General features: G+C 44.4%; 2 protein-coding genes across 2 annotated transcripts in view; both read left to right on the plus strand.

Moving 5' to 3' along the window:
- Positions 1–4,753, plus strand: part of LOC141173648 (IST1 homolog) — a 42,170-nt gene extending 37,417 nt beyond the window's left edge. The window contains exons 9-10 of the mRNA XM_073657949.1: positions 4,345–4,449; positions 4,658–4,753. Coding sequence (XP_073514050.1) covers positions 4,345–4,449; positions 4,658–4,753 — 201 coding nt within the window. The remainder of the gene's footprint in view (positions 1–4,344; positions 4,450–4,657) is intronic.
- A 12,419-nt stretch (positions 4,754–17,172) lies between these two features.
- The window catches only part of LOC141174385 (IST1 homolog), a 72,045-nt gene continuing 69,524 nt past the window's right edge, over positions 17,173–19,693 (plus strand). The window contains exon 1 of the mRNA XM_073659283.1: positions 17,173–17,275. The gene's annotated coding sequence lies outside the window, so the exon portion shown is untranslated. The remainder of the gene's footprint in view (positions 17,276–19,693) is intronic.

A 19,693-nucleotide genomic window follows, 5' to 3' on the forward strand; every position in this document is an offset into this window, starting at 1 on the left:
TCGCTGCTCCGGCAGCCCCGTCCTGCTCTGCATCTGCTCGCTGCTCCGGCAGTCCTGTCCTGCTCTGCTTGCGCTCGCTGCTCCGGCAGTCCCGTCCTGCTCTGCTCTTGCCCACCGCTTCGGGCGTTCCCTCTCTGCTGTGTTTGGCTACCGCATCTGCGGTTCTGTTTCTGTGACCCAGTCTGTACTGGGTCTTGTCCTCTCTGTGCTCCAGCCCGTCCTTTCGGCCAGTACCTCCCCGCCTGCATACTCGCCTGTATCCACCCGTCTGCATACCTGCCGTGTTCGCTTATATCCACCAGTCTGTGCCAGCATAACCTGCCTGTTCCAGTAATCCCTGTGTGGGTCAACCCCCGTGTCCGGAGTTTGACGTGGAGTAGCACCTGGTCCCTCTGCCCGGTTTCTCCTTGGTGCACTGGCGTCGTATGCCGTCGTGCCACCTTGGTCGGATCGGCCAGATACTTAGTCAAGCCCCTCCAGGCACTCTCCGGTTCATGGTCCAGTGGAACCACTACTCCCGCACACGCCAGTCAGTCCGGGCGTGTGCATAACACTAGGTCCATCAAGTTCAACCTTCCTCCACCAATTATACATTTTCTCTAATTTAACTGTAACCCACAATAGTAGTAGTAAAAATCCTAGTATTAGTAGGAGGTGTGGTAGGAAAGGTAATACTAGTAGTGGTGGTAGTAGTAGAAATCCGCTACTTAGTTGTTATAATTACTAGTTGGATCTTGTGGTTGTACATTACAGGTCTCTCCTCCCCATGAAACAAAACAAATCCTTACTCTCCCTCTGCCACCCTGTAAGGTTGGAGCAGCGCCAGTAGTCCCTGATTATAGTCCAGTAAGTATCCGCCATAGGCAGGCGGGGGATGGGAATGGCTTTGCCTCCATGTGAAGCGCACTTGGCGATTGGCTCTCAATGGTGATGGGTAGAGGGAAATTTCTCATTATATTATATGGATTTCCCTCTCCCTATACACAGCAGATAAGTAGATGTTACTCAAGAAAAAAACTTTGGATTGTAGGGATATCACTACGCTGAATCTCCTGGATTCTTTAAGACAGAATTTTCAGAAAAGAAAGTTCCACCCGCTGTCCCTGTCAGTCCTCCTTCATGTGATTTGGTGAGTACTGACTGTGCTCTAACTAATAGGGGGATACTGTATGGAGGACTATGTGGGGGCCATTATACAGAATGGAGGACTATGTGGGGCCATTATACTGTATGTAGGACTATGTGGGGCCCATTATACTGTATGTAGGACTATGTGGGGCCCATTATACTGTATGGAGGACTATGTGGGACCATTATACTGTATGGAGGACTATGTGGGGCTCATTATACTGTATGGAGGACTATGTGGGGCCCATTATACTGTATGGAGGACTATGTGGGGGCCATTATTCTGTATGGAGAACTATGTGGGACTCATTATACTGTATGGAGGACTATGTGGGCCCATTATACTGTATGGAGGACTATGTGGGACTCATTATACTGTATGGAGGTCTATGTAAAGCCCAATATTCTGCATGGAGGACTATGGGGCCCATTATACTGTATGGAGGACTATGTGGGGCCCATTATTGTGTATGGAGGACTATGTGGGGCTCATTATACTGTATGGAGGACTATGTGGGGCTCATTATACTGTATGAAGGACTATGTGGGGCTCATTATACTGTATGGAGTGTTACACTTGCGCCCGGACTGACTGGCGTGAGCGTGATTAGTGATCCCACTGGACCATGAACCGAGGAGTGCCTGTAGGGGCGTAACTAAGTATCAACTCGGTCCGACCAAGGTCGCACGGCGGCTCAGTCGACTCCGTGAACCAGGGAGGAACCGGGCAGAGGGACCAGGTGCTAATCCAGGTCAGACCCCGGTCACAGCTGTTGACCCACACCGGGGAATGCAGGAACAGGCAGGTTAGCTGGTATGCAGACAGGTGGGTACTGGCAGGCACGGCTGGTATGACGGCAGGTGGGTACTTAGCAGGCATGGCTTGTATGAAGGCAGGTGGGTACTGGCAGGCACGGCTGGTATGCAGACAGGCGGGTGCTGACAGGCACGGCTGGAATGCAGATGGGCAGATACTGGCAGGTATGAACGCGGGCTGGATAGGGACCAGTACAGACTGGGATACAGGAACATAGCCGCAAGTGCGGTGGACTAGCAGAGCAAAACCGCAGGAGCTGTGAACAAGCAGAGCGGAGCAAAACCGCAGGTGCGGTGAACCAGCAGAGCGGAGCAAAACCGCAGGTGCGGTGAACAAGCAGAGCAGAGCAAAACCGCAGGAGCGGTGAACAAGCAGAGCGGAGCAAAACCGCAGGTGCGGTGAACAAGCGGAGCAATACCGCAGGTGCGGTAAACAAGCGGAGCAGAGCGGAACCGCCGGAGCGGTGAACAAGCAGAGCGGAACAGAGCAGAAGGTGAAGGCAGACAGGATAGGGCTCTGTTCACATGGAACCGACTGGAAAATACAGGAAGATGGTTAGAACACAGGAGGTAGATACGGAGGCAAGGAAAGGGGACAAGCAGAACCACATACACACAAGGTACTTACAATGAAGTAGCGAGTGAACACAAAACTCAAACAGAAGTACAGAGACAACGAGTTGGAGTTAGGTGCAGGTTCAGACACTGCAGGAAAAGGGAAGGCACGGACATAGAGATAAGCAAGTAACGGGCTAGGACACTGTTCAGACTGGAACTGAATCGGGAACAAGATACAGGAACGAGCCTGGGAACTCGGCCCCCAGGGTGGCGGAAACAGACTAGAAGTCAGAGATACAGGTAGGGGCCCTGGGTACTCAGCCCCCAGGGTGGCAGAACAGACTAGATACAGGACAGGACCTGGCAACTCAGTTGCAAAAGACAAACTGAGTGAAAGTGTTGCTCAGGCACCTCCAAGTGCCGGGGTCCTGAGCAGGCGGGGGGGGGCCTACTCACCATCGGGCACCCCACTGCGCTAGGGGACCCATGAGCGGAGGAGAGCAGTGTCAGCGCCCGCTTTCCCCCGCTTGCTCAGCGCCCTGGCACAATACTTACCTCTCCCTGTGCCTCCGCAGCAGCTCCAGACTCTTCCGCGTCCTCTGACTGTGATGTCTCAGGTCAGAGGGCGCGGTGACGTCTTTCCACTGCGCTCTCTCCTGAGCTGTCACAGCGCAGAGCGGGAAGACGCCAGTGACGGTGGAGCCCAGAGCAGCTGTAGCAGTTGAGAAGTGAGGTGAGTATTTGATTTTTTTTTTTTTAATGTATGGAGGCATGGGCCATTATATGGGGGGAGGTGTGACATCCTGCATGGGGCATTATAAGGGAGGGGGGGTTGTGAAATCCTGCATGGGGCATTATAAGGGGGGGAGTAACATCCTGCATGGGCCATTAAAAGGGGGGGCGTGACATCCTGCATGGGGCATTAAAAGGAGGGGAGTGACATCCTGCATGGGGCATTAAAAGGGGGAGGTGACATACTGCATGGGGCATTAAAAGGAGGGGAGTGACATCCTGCATGGGGCATTATAAGGGGGGGAGTAACATCCTGCATGGGGCATTAAAAGGGGGGAACGTGACATCCTGCATGGGGCATTAAAAGGGGGGGGAGTTACATCCTGCATGGGGCATTAAAAGGGGGGGAAGTGACATCCTGCATGGGGCATTATAAGGGAAGTGGGTGTGACATCCTGCATGGGGCATTATGTGATGGGAACAGTCTGCATGGAGCATTATGTGGCGGCACAGCCTGCATGGAGCGTTATATGGGGGCCAGTATCCTGTATGGAGCGTTATATGGGGTCCAGTATCCTGTATGGAGCATTTTATGGGGCCAGTATCCTGTATGGAGCATTTTATGGGGCCAGTATCCTGTGTGGAGCGATTCGCTGGTTTCTGAGCTATTGCGGAATTTACAATAGATATCACTCATGTAATGTAAGAAGTGAAATCTTTGCATTGTACTATGTATATATTTCTCTGCGGCATCTGTGCATCATGAATCGTGGTATGTGTTAAAGGGGCTCACTGAGACTCTTTCGCCCAGGGCCCACAAAAACCTGGAGCCGGCCCTGGGGGGGAGATAGAACCTCCGCTATGGGTCCCCATGATTTCTATGGACGCCCCTGGCAATAATAATAGTAGTAGTATTAGTAGAAATCACAATAATACTAGTAGTAAATCTTGCAGCACAAGTATTGTGATCATCTTTCAGATCTGCTGCTATGCATGTATGTAGCGTGCAGGGGGTGGACAGAGGATGATGGGGGTTGCACTACTTCTATGATCTGGATACATTAATGTCATAACTACTGAATGATTGGATTTTGTGGTTGTACATAACAGGTTTCTCCTCCCCATCACGTTGGTCTCTATGAAACAAAAAAGTTCAATACTCTCCCGCCGCCCTCTAAGGTTGGAGCAGCGCCATTAGTCCCTGATTATAGTCCAGTAAGTATCCGCTGTAGGGAGCAGATGGTGGTGGGCAGGTGGGGGATGGTGGGGGTGATGGGAACTCTTAATCAACTCTTAATTCGATTTGGGGAAGGTTCATCTTGTATCTTCTAAAGCTATGAGCACAATGTTGAAATGATTGTTGTCAAATCAATGCAGAAATTATGTATAAAATGTCATATATCCAATTTTATTTATTTTTTAGCCTCCTCATGGATATGCATATGCCAGTGTTAAGCGCAATTCAAGTACGTATGTATTCAATTTATCAGAATTTTTTACACTAATTGAGGATTCTTAAAAAGTAATTAAACTTTCTTTTAATTATTGATCAGCCTTGGAAAAGTTATGAATCTTTGTAACATCCTCCATTATTATATTTTTTCCTTCTCTTCTAAACACCATGCTGAAAGAGCTGTTTTAACTGCTTACTTCATTCTCTTTTAGTAGCTGCTTTGAACTGCTGCTCTATCAAGAATCCGTACTCGAACACTATTTACAAACATTGTCCCTCCGTGAACTTTTCTGCTGCTCCATGCCTAGACAGTGAGATCGTTTGTAAATACTGTTTGAGTACAGATTCTTGCTAAAGCAGCAGCTCAAAGTAGCTGCTAAAAGAGCATGAACTAGGCAAGTAAAACAGGACTTTCAGCATGGTGTTTGTGAGAGAAGGAAGCAAAATTAAGTAGTGGAGTACATTTCAAAGATTCATAACTTTACACAGGCTCATGAATAATTCAATAAGAAAAAGTTTAGTTACTCTTGGTCCCCAAAATCTGTACTCTGCCTCCTCCTTACCTAGTATATATATACAGTACAGACCAAAAGTTTGGACACACCTTCTCATTTAAAGATTTTTCTGTATTTTCATGACTATGAAAATTGTACATTCACACTGAAGGCATCAAAACTATGAATTAACACATGTGGAATTATATACTTAACAAAAAAGTGTGAAACAACTGAAAATATGTCTTATATTCTAGGTTCTTCAAAGTAGCCACCTTTTGCTTTGATGACTGCTTTGCACACTCTTGGCATTCTCTTGATGAGCTTCAAGAGGTAGTCACCGGAAATGGTCTTCCAACAATCTTGAAGGAGTTCCCAGAGATGCTTAGCACTTGTTGGCCCTTTTGCCTTCACTCTGCAGTCCAGCTCACCCCAAACCATCTCGATTGGGTTCAGGTCTGGTGACTGTGGAGGCCAGGTCATCTAGCGTAGCACCCCATCACTCTCCTTCTTGGTCAAAGAGCCCTTACACAGCCTGGAGGTGTGTTTGGGGTCATTGTCCTGTTGAAAAATAAATGATTGTCCAACTAAACGCAAACCGGATGGAATAGCATGCCGCTGCAAGATGCTGTGGTAGCCATGCTGGTTCAGTATGCCTTCAATTTTGAATAAATCCCCAACAGTGTCACCAGCAAAGCACCCCCACACGATCACACCTCCTCCTCCATGCTTCACGGTGGGAACCAGGCATGTAGAGTCCATCCGTTCACCTTTTCTGCACAAAGACACGGTGGTTGGAACCAAAGATCTCAAATTTGCACTCATCAGACCAAAGCACAGATTACCACTGGTCTAATGTCCATTCCTTGTGTTCTTTAGCCCAAACAAGTCTCTTCTGCTTGTTGCCTGTCCTTAGCAGTGGTTTCCTAGCAGCTATTTTACCATGAAGGCCTGCTGCACAAAGTCTCCTCTTAACAGTTGTTGAAGAGATGTGTCTGCTGCTAGAACTCTGTGTGGCATTGACCTGGTCTCTAATCTGAGCTGCTGTTAACCTGCGATTTCTGAGGCTGGTGACTCGGATAAACTTATCCTCAGAAGCAGAGGTGACTCTTGGTCTTCCTTTCCTGGGGCGGTCCTCATGTGAGCCAGTTTCTTTGTAGCACTTGATGGTTTTTGCAACTGCACTTGGGGACACTTTCAACGTTTTCCCAATTTTTCGGACTGACTGACCTTCATTTCTTAAAGTAATGATGGCCACTCGTTTTTCTTTACTTAGCTGCTTTTTTCTTGCCATAATACAAATTCTAACAGTCTATTCAGTAGGACTATCAGCTGTGTATCCACCAGACTTCTGCACAACACAACGGATGGTCCCAACCTCATTTATAAGGCAAGAAATCCCATTTATTAAACCTGACAGGGCACACCTGTGAAGTGAAAACCATTTCCGGTGACTACCTCTTGAAGCTCATCAAGAGAATGGCAAAAGTGTGCAAAGCAGTCATCCAAGCAAAAGGTGGCTACTTTGAAGAACCTAGAATATAAGACATATTTTCAGTTGTTTCACACTTTTTTGTTAAGTATATAATTCCACATGTGTTAATTCATAGTTTTGATGCCTTCAGTGTGAATGTACAATTTTCATAGTCATGAAAATACAGAAAAATCTTTAAATGAGAAGGTGTGTCCAAACTTTTGGTCTGTACTGTATATATATATAATATCAATGACCATATAATTTCGACTGTCATTTCTAGCTCCTGGTCGATGGTATGACAAGTTCACAAAATAGTTGCCTGATGGCGCAGCTCGGATAATCTTCTGTGGAATCTTTTACCGTGTATATTTCCCACGGGTGATGATAGCGGCTGCTATTAAGAAAACTGCTGCAATAATATAAAGAATATTGTATATTTTGTACAGATCATACATTTTAAGATTTTTAGTTATTTTTCCTTCAATAGGTTTAGTACTTATCAATGTGTAACATATTTGTTTTATTAAAGTGGCAATAAAAGTTATTATTCTATTTTTTGGTTCATAACTTAAGCAATTCCTTAGTTGTCGGCAATGGTCTCGCTACATATGTTCTATTAATGGCACAACATAGTCATTAAAGCTTTTCTTCATCTATTTTTTATAATCAATATTGTTAATAAGGAGAGGCAGTACAATCTATGCCTATATTACCTAGCAGTTTAGAAATATTATCTACCATACAGTAAGGAACACAGCACTATCTGTGACTGTATTATCTAAAGGGAAAGACAAGGAGGCAGTACTATCTGTGATTATTACATTATTAGCAGGGAGAATAGGAAGTAGTACAATCCTTTCCTACATTATCTATCATACAGTAAGGAACACAGCACTATCTGTGACTGTATTATCTAAAGGGAAAGACAAGGAGGCAGTACTATCTGTGATTATTACATTATTAGCAGGGAGAATGGGAAGTAGTACAATCCTTTCCTACATTATCTATCATACAGTAAGGAACATAGCACTATCTGTGACTGTATTATCTAAAGGGAAAGACAAGGAGGCAGTACTATTTGTGATTATTACATTATTAGCAGGGAGAATGGGAAGTAGTACAATCCTTTCCTACATTATCTATCATACAGTAAGGAACACAGCACTATCTGTGACTGTATTATCTGAAGGGAAAGACAAGGAGGCAGTACTATCTGTGATTATTACATTATTAGCAGGGAGAATGGGAAGTGGTACATTCCTTTCCTACATTATCTATCATACAGTAAGGAACACAGCACTATCTGTGACTGTATTACCTAAAGGGAAAGACAAGGAGGCAGTACTATCTGTTTTACTACATTTAAAAGAAGAAAGGACGGCAGAACAATCTGTGTCTACATAATCTACATTTATGGTTAGAAACTCAGCTCATTCTGCACCTTTATTATCAAAAGGGAAAGATAGGGAGGCAGCACTATCTGTCCTTGCATAATTTACAGGTATAGGAGAGGCAGTACAATCCATACACTCATTGTCTACTGCTAAAGTCAGGAAAAAAGCACAATCTGTGCCCATATTATCTTCTAGTACAATTAGGAACACAACACAATCTGTGCTTATATTATCTAAAGAGAAAGACAGGAAGATAGTACTATCTGGACATATATCATTTAGTTTAGAGGGAGAAAGGTAAACAGTGCAATCTGTGCCTTGATTATTTGCCAGTACAGTTAGGAACGTAGCACAATCTGTGCTTATTTTATCTACACAGAAAAACAGGGAGGCAGTACTATCTGAATTTATATAATTTATAGGGGAAAGGGAAACAGTACAATCTGTGCCTAGATTATCTATAAGTACTGTCAATAACACCGCAAAATCTGTGCCTATAACATCTAAAGGGAAAGTCGGGATGCAGTACTCTCTGTGCTTATTACATCTATAGGGTGAAAGGGAGGTAGTATAACTGATGCCTACATTATTTACCGGTACAGTAAGGAACACAGCACAATCTGTGCTTATATACTGTAATTATCTAAGGAGGAAGATAGGGAGGCAGTACTACCTGTGCTTACATTATTTACAGAGAGAAAGGGAAGTAATAAAATTTGTGGCTACATTATCTATCAGTACAGTCAGTAACACAGCACAATCTGTGCCTTTATTAAGGGAAAGATAGGGAGGCAGTACTATCTGTGCTTACATCATGTACAGGGAGGAAGAGAACTGTGCTTACATTATCTACAAGTTGTCAGGAACAGAACACATTCTGCACTTATATTATCTGAAGGGAAAGCCAAGATGGTAGTATAGCAGGGAGAGAGGGAGGCAGTACAATTCATGCCCACATAATCTTCCCGCAATGAGTTTCTCTTCTGTTAGTGTTATAGATAGCAGCAGGAAGGTAGAGAGGGTTTAAAACAGATCTATACAGTGTGGAGAGGGGAGAAAGCATGTACAGTCTCAGGTAGTTCAGAGAAAACAAGAAAAGGGAGGAAAACACGTAAAGAGAAAATAAGTATGGGATGCAAGCTGTGCTGATATATGAGCTATTGAAGGTAAGAAGAGAAAGAGAACAAGAGGATGGTGCCTCATGTAATGCCTACAGAAAGATGAATGCATAAAACAAAATAAAGCTCCCATCAAGAGAAGGCTCACCTTACAGTTTCAATAAACCCGCCTATAACCCACCAAAGGGTAATAGTTAAGATCTAGTGCTGTGGCCATCTTGGTTAATCATTGGATCGATCAGTAAGAACAGATAAGTATTTAAAAAAATAACTTAAGGCTCCTGTAGCCAAATATTGATGAAAAATATCAGGCCAGAGAATTTTATATTAAAGCTTGATTATAATTTATTATTAAACACAATAAAGATCAATTATATTGACAGCAAAATTGTGGTGATACAGTGGGTACGGAAAGTACCCACTCATATTTAAGTCACATGTCCATTTCCTTGTGATCCTCCTTCCGATGGTTCTACTCCTTCATTGGAGTCCAGCTGGGTTTAATTAAACTGATAGGACTTGATTTGGAAAGGCACACACCTGTCTATATAAGACCTCACAGCTCAGAGTGCATGTCAGACCAAATGAGAATCATGAGCTCAAAGCAACTGCCCAAAGAGCTCAGAGACAGAATTGTGGCAAGGCACAGATCTGGCCAAGGTTACAAAATAATTTCTGCATTACTCAAGATTCCTAAGAGCACAGTGGCCTCCATAATCCTTAAATGGAAGAAGTTTGGGACCACCAGAAGTCTTCCTAGACCTGGCCGTCCAGCCAAACTGACCAATCGTGGGAGAAGAACCTTGGTGAGAGAGGTAAAGAAGAACCCCAAGATCACTGTGGCTGAGCTCCATAGATGCAGTAGGGAGATGGGAGAATGTTCCACAAAGTCAACTATCACTGCAGCCCTCCACCAGTCGGGCCTTTATGGCAGAGTGGCCCGACAGAAGCCTCTCCTCAGTGCGAGACATGAAAGCCTGCATAGAGTTTGCTCAAAAACACATGAAATGACTCCCAGACTATGAGAAATAAAATTCTCTGGTTTGATGAGACAAAGATAGAACTTTTTGGTGATAATTCTAAGTGGTATGTGTGGAGAAAACCAGGCACTGCTCATCGCCTGCCCAATACAATCCCAACAGTGAAACATGTTGGTGGCAGCATTATTCTATGGGGGTGTTTTTCAGCTGCAGGGACAGGATGACTGGGTGCAATTGAAGGAAACATGAATGCGGCCAAGTACAGAGATATCTTGGATGAAAACCTCTTTCAGAGTGCTCTGGACCTCAGACTTGGCCGAAAGTTCACCTTCCAACAAGATAATGACCCTAAGCACACAGCTAAAATAACAAAGGAGTGGCTTCAGAACAACTCTGTGACCATTCTTCACTGGCCCAGCCAGAGCCCTGACCCAAACCCAATTGAGCATCTCTGGAGAAACCTGAAAATGTCTGTCCACCAACGTTCACCATCCAACCTGACGGAACTGGAGAGGATCTGGGAGGAAGAATGGCAGCGGATACCCAAATCCAGGTGTGAAAAACTTGTTGCATCATTCCCAAGAAGACTCATGGCTGTACTAGCTCAAAAGGGTGCTTCTACTCAGTACTGAGCAAAGGGTCTGAATACTTATGACCATTTGATATTTTAGTTTTTCTTTTTTAATAAATTTGCAAAAATTTCTACATTTCTGTTTTTTTCAGTCAAGATGGGGTGCAGAGTGTACTTTAATGAGAAAAAAATGAACTTTTTAGAATTTAGCAAATGGCTGCTATGAAACAAAGAGTGAAAAATTTAAAGGGGTCTGATTACTTTCCGTACCCACTGTATATGAGTTATATTATTGGGAGAGACACACAGACCTTACATCCAGGTTATATTACTGGGAGAGACAACCCAGCCATCACATGCAGCCTATATTACTGGGAGATTCACAGACCAACCTATATTACTGGGAGAGGCATAGACCTCACATTCAACCTATATTACTGGGAGAGGCACAGAGCTCACAACCAGCCTATATAACTGGGAGAGAGACACAGACCTCACATCCAACCTATATTACTGGGAAAGGCATAGACCTCACATCCAACCTATATTACTTTACTGGGAGAGACACAGAGCTTAAATCCAGCCTATATTACTGCGAGAGAGACACAGACATAACATCTAACCTATATTACTGGGAGAAACCCAGGCCTCACATCCAGCCTATAATACTGGGAGAGAGACACACAGACCTTACATCCAGCCTATATTACTGGGAGAGAGACACACAGACCTCACATCCAGCCTATATTACTGGGAGAGAGAGACAGACATCACATCTAACCTATATTACTGGGAGAAACCCAGACCTCACATCCAGCCTATATTACTGGGAGAGAGACACACAGACCTCACATCCAGCCTATATTACTGGGAGAGAGACAGACAGACCTCACATACAACCTATATTACTGGCAGAGGCATAGACCTCACATCCAACCTATATTACAGGGAGAAACACAGAGCTTACATCCAGCCTATATTACTGGGAGAGACACAGAGCTCACATCCAGCCTATATTACTGGGAGAGAGACACAGACCTCACATCCAACCTATATTACTGGGAGATGCATAGACCTCACATTCAGCCTATACTACTGGGAGAGACACAGAGCTTAAATCCAGCCTATATTACTGGGAGAGAGACACAGACATCACATCTAACCTATATTACTGGGAGAAACCCAGGCCTCACATCCAGCCTATAATACTGGGAGAGAGACACACAGACCTCACATCCAGCCTATATTACTGGGAGAGAGACAGACAGACCTCACATACAACCTATATTACTGGCAGAGGCATAGACCTCACATCCAACCTATATTACTGGGAGAGACACAGAGCTTACATCCAGCTAATATTACTGGGAGAGAGACACAGACCTCACATCCAACCTATATTACTGGGAGAGGCATAGACCTCACATCCAACCTATATTACTGGGAGAGACACAGAGCTTAAATCCAGCCTATATTACTGCGAGAGAGACACAGACATAACATCTAACCTATATTACTGGGAGAAACCCAGGCCTCACATCCAGCCTATAATACTGGGAGAGAGACACACAGACCTTACATCCAGCCTATATTACTGGGAGAGAGACACACAGACCTCACATCCAGCCTATATTACTGGGAGAGAGAGAGACATACATCACATCTAACCTATATTACTGGGAGAAACCCAGACCTCACATCCAGCCTATATTACAGGGAGAGAGACACACAGACCTCACATCCAGCCTATATTACTGGGAGAGAGACAGACAGACCTCACATACAACCTATATTACTGGCAGAGGCATAGACCTCACATCCAGCCTATATTACAGAGAGAGACACAGAGCTTACATCCAGCCTATATTACTGGGAGAGACACAGAGCTCACATCCAGCCTATATTACTGGGAGAGAGACACAGACCTCACATCCAACCTATATTACTGGGAGAGGCATAGACCTCACATCCAGCCTATACTACTGGGAGAGACACATAGCTTAAATCCAGCCTATATTACTAGGAGAGAGACACAGACATCACATCTAACCTATATTACTGGGAGAAACCCAGACCTCACATTCAGCCTATAATACTGGGAGAGAGACACACAGACCTTACATCCAGCCTATATTACTGTGAGAGAGACACACAGACCTCACATCCAGCCTATATTACTGGGAGAGAGAGAGAAAGATCTCACATCCAGCCTATATTACTGGGAGAGGCACAGACCTCACATCCAATCAATATTACTGGGAGAGACACAGAGCTCACATCCAGCCTATATTACGGGGAGATGCACAGACCTCTTATCCAGCCAATATTACTTGCAGGGACACACAGAGCTCACATCCTGCCTATATTACTGGGAGAGAGACACACAGTCCTCACATCCAGCCTATATTACTTGGAGAGACACTCCCACAATCAAAAATTCTGAAACTTAGATGGAGTCTGAAAATGATCAAAGGAATAAAGATTTCAGACTGAAATGCAGTGTGTCTATATAACTAGCCAGAGCCTGAAAAAAAACAAGAGAGTAGCTGTACTGAAAAATGTTTACAAATTTTATTAAGACAAATATTAATAAAGACCCATGATATTTCAGGTATGTGTTGGAGAATTTGCATTGGAGACAATGAGCTTCATGCTGCCCTACTGAGTTTACCCATCATAGATATTTATGATCAAGGTTTGACCTGATTCGACATGGTTATAGACCACAACAGAAAATGACCTGCTGTGCAGTCATTAACAAACAGAGTTTCATGTTGCTGCATATAAACATTGTGTAGGTACAGATCTGTCCAAAGGCAATGGCATAGTGGGTGGGACTTGATGTATAGCATATGCATCAGTAAACAAGACTGCAAGGCATGTAAGATGGCAGGCAAACAAACAGAGCAAGATACATCAATAGACACAGAGACAGGAATATGGATATACACAGGAACTGTAGATGCATAGTCAGTCCAGGACTTGCAACAAACAAATGGCTAATGGCAGAGTTGTATGATATCAGCAGGTAGATAGTCAATGATATAGACATAGACAATCAACAAACAAATGGTGAACCGCAAGCAGAAGTGATAAATAGTCAAACTAGATACTAGCTTGCCGAGAAGATCACACACTGATGTAGAAGATTGTAGTGTGAGCAGCACCAGTATTAGCAGAGAATCTTTCGGTATGCTTACACTAGACAAATGGTTAACCACAGGTCTGAGCCAGGAAGTAAATGCAGATAGATGATAAACAAGAATGAGTTTGTTGAAAAGATGATTAGCCGGCTGAGAGAAATGGATGGTGAGGCAAATTCCAGAAATATATGTGACAACTGTATACAAAACTTATTGAATAGTTGGCTTTAAAAGTGTCACGGGTGTGTTAGATGTAACAGACAGTCGCTCTGGATCTGGCTGCAGAAGGTCACTGCGTTTGGCATTGCAGATTCCTTCTTAATCCTTCTTACTTTTGGACCCAGCGGCAACCTCCCTCCTGCAAAGATTGACACACCCTGGTATGGGTGTTTATAAACTCTCAGTCTGCTTAAGGGAGTCGCCGGTGATATTTCCATTTTCCCTTGTGAAGGCTTGGAGCAATAGCAGTCGGCTAGCTTCCTCTCTGGTGCCCTTGGAGGATGTTTGGTGCTATCTCTCTGGTGTCTGCTCAAGCTAAGTTTTTCCCCTTTGCTTATCTACCTTGTTGTCTTTAGTTTATAGTGGGGCCTGACCAGTGTTCACCCCCACCTCCCTATCTAGGGCCTAGCTCTAGGGATATACAGGGATTAGGTTTCCTCTTTGGTGATAGGGGTGGAACCTATATAGGGACGGTAGGATAGGTAGGGTGATATTAGATCTGCCTAGGGGTCTCTACTCCCCCTTTCCCTAGCGTTTAGGCTACCTTCCCCTCATCCCTTCGTGTTGCATTTAGTCTTTCCCACACCGTGCGTTACAAAAAGGCCTTGGGTGGTGATGTCAAAGGTGGTACCAGGTCAGTGCAGTAACCTGGCATAGACTTGCACTAATGGAACTAGCCTTACAGGAAGGAGCCAAGATCCATGTCTGAGCTAGAAACGGTGAGTTAAATTCAACTTTGTAGGTCATCTCAGGTCATGTTCTTCCACCAAACCTCCCTCCTTGTCTGTATGGACCTTGTGTACTGGGCACAATCATGGGGAACAGGAAAGGGCCTTCTCCAAATTTTTTCTTCAAAGTTGTAAACAGAGAATTGATGCTTAACGCTGAATCATTAAGGTTCTCCTTCACTAGAACTAGGCCAACACTGTACCAAAGTTTATTGTCAAGTCTCTTACTCTCTGAATCATTTATTCTACCTTCGTACAGAAAGGAGTGAGGTTTCCACAAGACCAAACGATGTGAAGAATGTTTCCTTCCTTCTTTCTCCATCCCTTTCCATAATTCCTGGCACAAGTGCATGTAGAGTGACTGGGACTCTCTAGTATCGGGAAAGCAGTTTAGAGCTAACTTCTTGGAAGTAAGAGTTGATTGAGTGTATACAGAGCGGTGTACGCCACCTGTCCTCGCCATGCTGATATATTCAGAGGGAGTCCGGCTGCAAGAGAGGTACCGGCCGCCAACACCCGACCTTGCTACTCCAAGTCCTGGTCGGGAAAGCCCGGTAGGCCCTGAGGATCCCGCCAGGTATCGGACGGAGCGGAGCTGCCACTCGTGCCCTTGTTCTGAGAGGAGCTCAGAGGGAGACCCGGCCTATTCGCACACACACGGACAGGAAAGGATTCTGTCTGTAGTTCAGGAACACTCTGGTGTAGGGTCCCGATTGAACGCTGGACTTACTCGGAGGTTATCGGACCCCCATCCCTGGTGACCGCAGGACTCCGCGGGGAGCAGGGAGTCGCCTTCCTTCTGCCATCTCTAAAGTGAGTAAAGCCTTGGAAGTTCACCCCTATGGCCTCCGGACTGTTTATTCTGCGCTACACCGCATGACGCGGCGCCCGTCATCCTCTACTACTACCCCTTCCATCCTGTCCCTCTGCCCTGAGGCCTTGCTCCGCCTGTGGGGAGTAGTAAGAACTTTGGCCGCCATAACACCATGCCTCAGCGGACTGCAGCGGCGCTGGTGGCCTTCACCAGGTGCCACAGGTGGCGTAGTCGTAAATCAGCCACTCAACCCGGATAAGCCCACACCATCCTTTTTTTAATGTGACGGCCCTGAGCACGGGTCGGGTCCGGGCCACGGCTGCACCCCATCTCTCCATCACAGGACCTGACTCCGAGTCCCCCATCTCCCAGGATAAACTAAAGGGCTTTTTCGAGTAAGAGGCGTCACATATGCATTACCGTATAGATCTGATTCCTTTGATCTGAGGTTAGTGTAATACCTAAGGATGTTTGCCATTGCCATTGTGATATATACTCATATTTAGAATGTGGCTGGTCGGGGCATGATTCTGGCAGTGTGATTTTCTCGGCAATGTTATGGCATTCAAGTGGCATGGATCATCCAACCATTGTATAGACCAAAGCCTTCATAGCAGCAGTGTTACCTGGTTGCAGAACCATCTTTCAGCAGGATCATGATTCTGCCACACTGGACAAAAAGTTCAGGAGTCATTTTCTAGGAGAAGAATTCAAGGTGATGACTTGTCGCCAAATTCCCAGATCTCAATCCGATCAATACTGTGGGACGTGCTGGAAAAAAAATTTTTGATCCATGGACGCTGCACCGAGCAACTTTCATGACTTAAAGGAAAAACTTCAGAGGTCTCATGTCTCATCTGGTCACAGCTATTTTAGTGGCACGAAGAGGATCTACACAAATTGAGGCAGGTGGATTAATTTTCATGGCCGATCTCTGTACACTATAATGTTCCAAAAGTAAGGAGTGATCTTGAAGACCTGCTCGTTCATACCCGGTCATAAGAACATGAATGTTTTTTTGAGTCCATTTTTGCGTTGTAGCTTCTCACCAATGGGACTCTATCCTATAATCCCATATACTTTCATATCTCCTCAGTCTGAGATTATATATAAACCTGTATAATGTTGTTCTAGTTATGATTAAGTTACACAAGTAAATGAATGTCTCTACATTTATGGGTGCATCAGTGTAGTCAACTACAGCAACATCAATTATAATTAACCATTAACCATTACAACTGTAATAAAGTGCATTAAATGCTCTAATAATGTGCACTTTAATAAGATTAATGTTGTTTCTTAGTATATCTATATGGGGGAACTCTATTTCTGGCTTGAGTAATATAATGCCGCCACCATAATTTGGTCATTTTTGTCCATGTTCCATCGTCCATTGCAAATTATTTGACCATAATTCTTGCAGAAGTTGTCATGCCTTTTGGTCGTTATAAAAGAAAAAAAAGTCACATTTTTCCCTCTAGCTGAATTCTCTGTGCAGTAAAAGATGTTTAATATTTAATTAAGTATTACACACATTTATAATTTACAACGTTGTGCTGAGACGTCCTAGTATATATCAGGGAATACTCTCCGCTGCATACCTGTCCAACACCTGCCTTTTATTCTGTGCTGCTGGGACTTGTTGCTCAGGTGAGTCTACAACGGTCATACTTGATATGTTGTGTTTTTATTAAGTGTTGGAAACTTTTTGTGAATTGGTGATTGTGTATGTTGATGGTTTACAGTAGTTTCATAAGCCTGCAAAAAAGAAAAAAAGTTCATCTGGATTGGATGAGTCGGGGCAGATGGAGCTGGCACTGATGAAGGGGCAGCAAAGGTGGAAACCACTTTGAATATTATTTTATGGCAAAAGAAGGGCAATTCAAAGAAATATATCACTTATGCACTCTGATGAAGAGTATGCATGCCATTGTATCTGGACTAGTAAATCCACGGTCAGCTGAACATTCTGGAATCCTGACATTTATCTTCATTGATACATTGTAACAAGAGAGATATTCAGTTTACATAGCATTATATAGGTTGGATACAATCGTAGCAAACTTTCAGCTGTGAAAATTATTATACCTATATGGGTCTTCAGGAACTGAGACCCAAAATATATCAGAAATTTGCAAAATGTCTTCGTATGTAGTGATTAAGTTAGAGTCAAAATTAAAGGTGTTAACTAACAAATAAAGTTGCACTCTGTAACGCTATAGCATGAAATATATGAAATTGGAATTGCGTTACTGCTCTACAAAATAGGAAAAAATGAAGATACTTAGTGCATTTATTGGCCAATTCATGTGTGTCCAGCAGCCATGACAAAGCAATCCTCTTTGCTGGGAACCTAATAGTGTTGAGCGAACATGCTCGACACTGCTCGGTACTCGCCCGAGCAGCACGCTACTCGGGATGTTCGGCGAGCACCGAGCATTTCCGGGTTACTCGGGCGGGAGCTCGGGTCTCCGCCCTGCATGTTTGGCGCTCTTTACAGAGCCAATGAACATGCAGGGATTGCCAGCCAGTCACTGTAATGCCGCAGCCATGTTGGTTGTGGGCATTACATTGATTGGCTGGCCGCACAGCGTCACCTCGAGTATTTAAAACCGGGCTCCGCCATCTTGGACACAGTCGCTCCGGATCAGTTAGTGTAGGGAAAGCGCTGCTGAGCTAGGGAGAGATTTATACTGCGAAATAGTTAGTGTAGGGTCTGTAAAGGCTGCCAGATCAAACAAACAGTCCTTCTCAGGACTAATATCCATCCCAAATATCAGGCAGGCAGGCAGGCAGGCTGTATAGGAGACGCAGTGGTTATACCAGCAAACGCTGCATTACAGTCCTGTGTGCTCCTGTTGCTGAAATTTCTGGACTTAGCTCCAGGTCCAGGGGGGCCAGGAAAAATCCTTTTTTTTTCATCTAAATCCTCTTTTTTTTTTCCTCCTTCACACTGTACAAATACCTGTCTTATTAACCTTTTGGTGTCCCCCCCCCCAAAAAAAAAGTGTGTCTGTGACGGTTCAGACACAAATATATCTGTTTAAAATGGTCTGGTGTAGGACAGAGAAATAGAAGTGTGGTTTTGCAGTTCCATGGTTCAAACCTCTGTATTATCCACTTTTGGGCCATTTGTACCTAAAAAAAACAGTTTGAGTGTGTCGCTCACTGTTCAGCCGCAAATATACAGTACAGACCAAAAGTTTGGACACACCTTCTCATTTAAAGATTTTTCTGTATTTTCATGACTATGAAAATTGTACATTCACACTGAAGGCATCAAAACTATGAATTAACACATGTGGAATTATATACTTAACAAAAAAGTGTGAAACAACTGAAAATATGTCTTATATTCTAGGTTCTTCAAAGTAGCCACCTTTTGCTTTGATGACTGCTTTGCACACTCTTGGCATTCTCTTGATGAGCTTCAAGAGGTAGTCACTGGAAATGGTCTTCCAACAATCTTGAAGGAGTTCCCAGAGATGCTTAGCACTTGTTGGCCCTTTTGCCTTCACTCTGCGGTCCAGCTCACCCCAAACCATGTCGATTAGGTTCAGGTCTGGTGACTGTGGAGGCCAGGTCATCTGGCGTAGCACCCCATCACTCTCCTTCTTGGTCAAATAGCCCTTACACAGCCTGGAGGTGTGTTTGGGGTCATTGTCCTGTTGAAAAATAAATGATGGTCCAACTAAACGCAAACCGGATGGAATAGCATGCCGTTGCAAGATGCTGTGGTAGCCATGCTGGTTCAGTATGCCTTCAATTTTGAATAAATCCCCAACAGTGTCACCAGCAAAGCACCCCCACACCATCACACCTCCTCCTCCATGCTTCACAGTGGGAACCAGGCATGTAGAGTCCATCCGTTCACCTTTTCTGCATCGCACAAAGACACGGTGGTTGGAACCAAAGATCTCAAATTTGGACTCATCAGACCAAAGCACAGATTTCCACTGGTCTAATGTCCATTCCTTGTGTTCTTTAGCCCAAACAAGTCTCTTTTGCTTGTTGCCTGTCCATAGCAGTGGTTTCCTAGCAGCTATTTTACCATGAAGGCCTGCTGCA

The sequence above is a fragment of the Phyllobates terribilis genome, unplaced genomic scaffold (assembly GCF_046119375.1).
Source record: "Phyllobates terribilis strain yellow unplaced genomic scaffold, ASM4611937v1 Scaffold_13__5_contigs__length_258822181, whole genome shotgun sequence".
NCBI lineage: Eukaryota > Metazoa > Chordata > Amphibia > Anura > Dendrobatidae > Phyllobates > Phyllobates terribilis.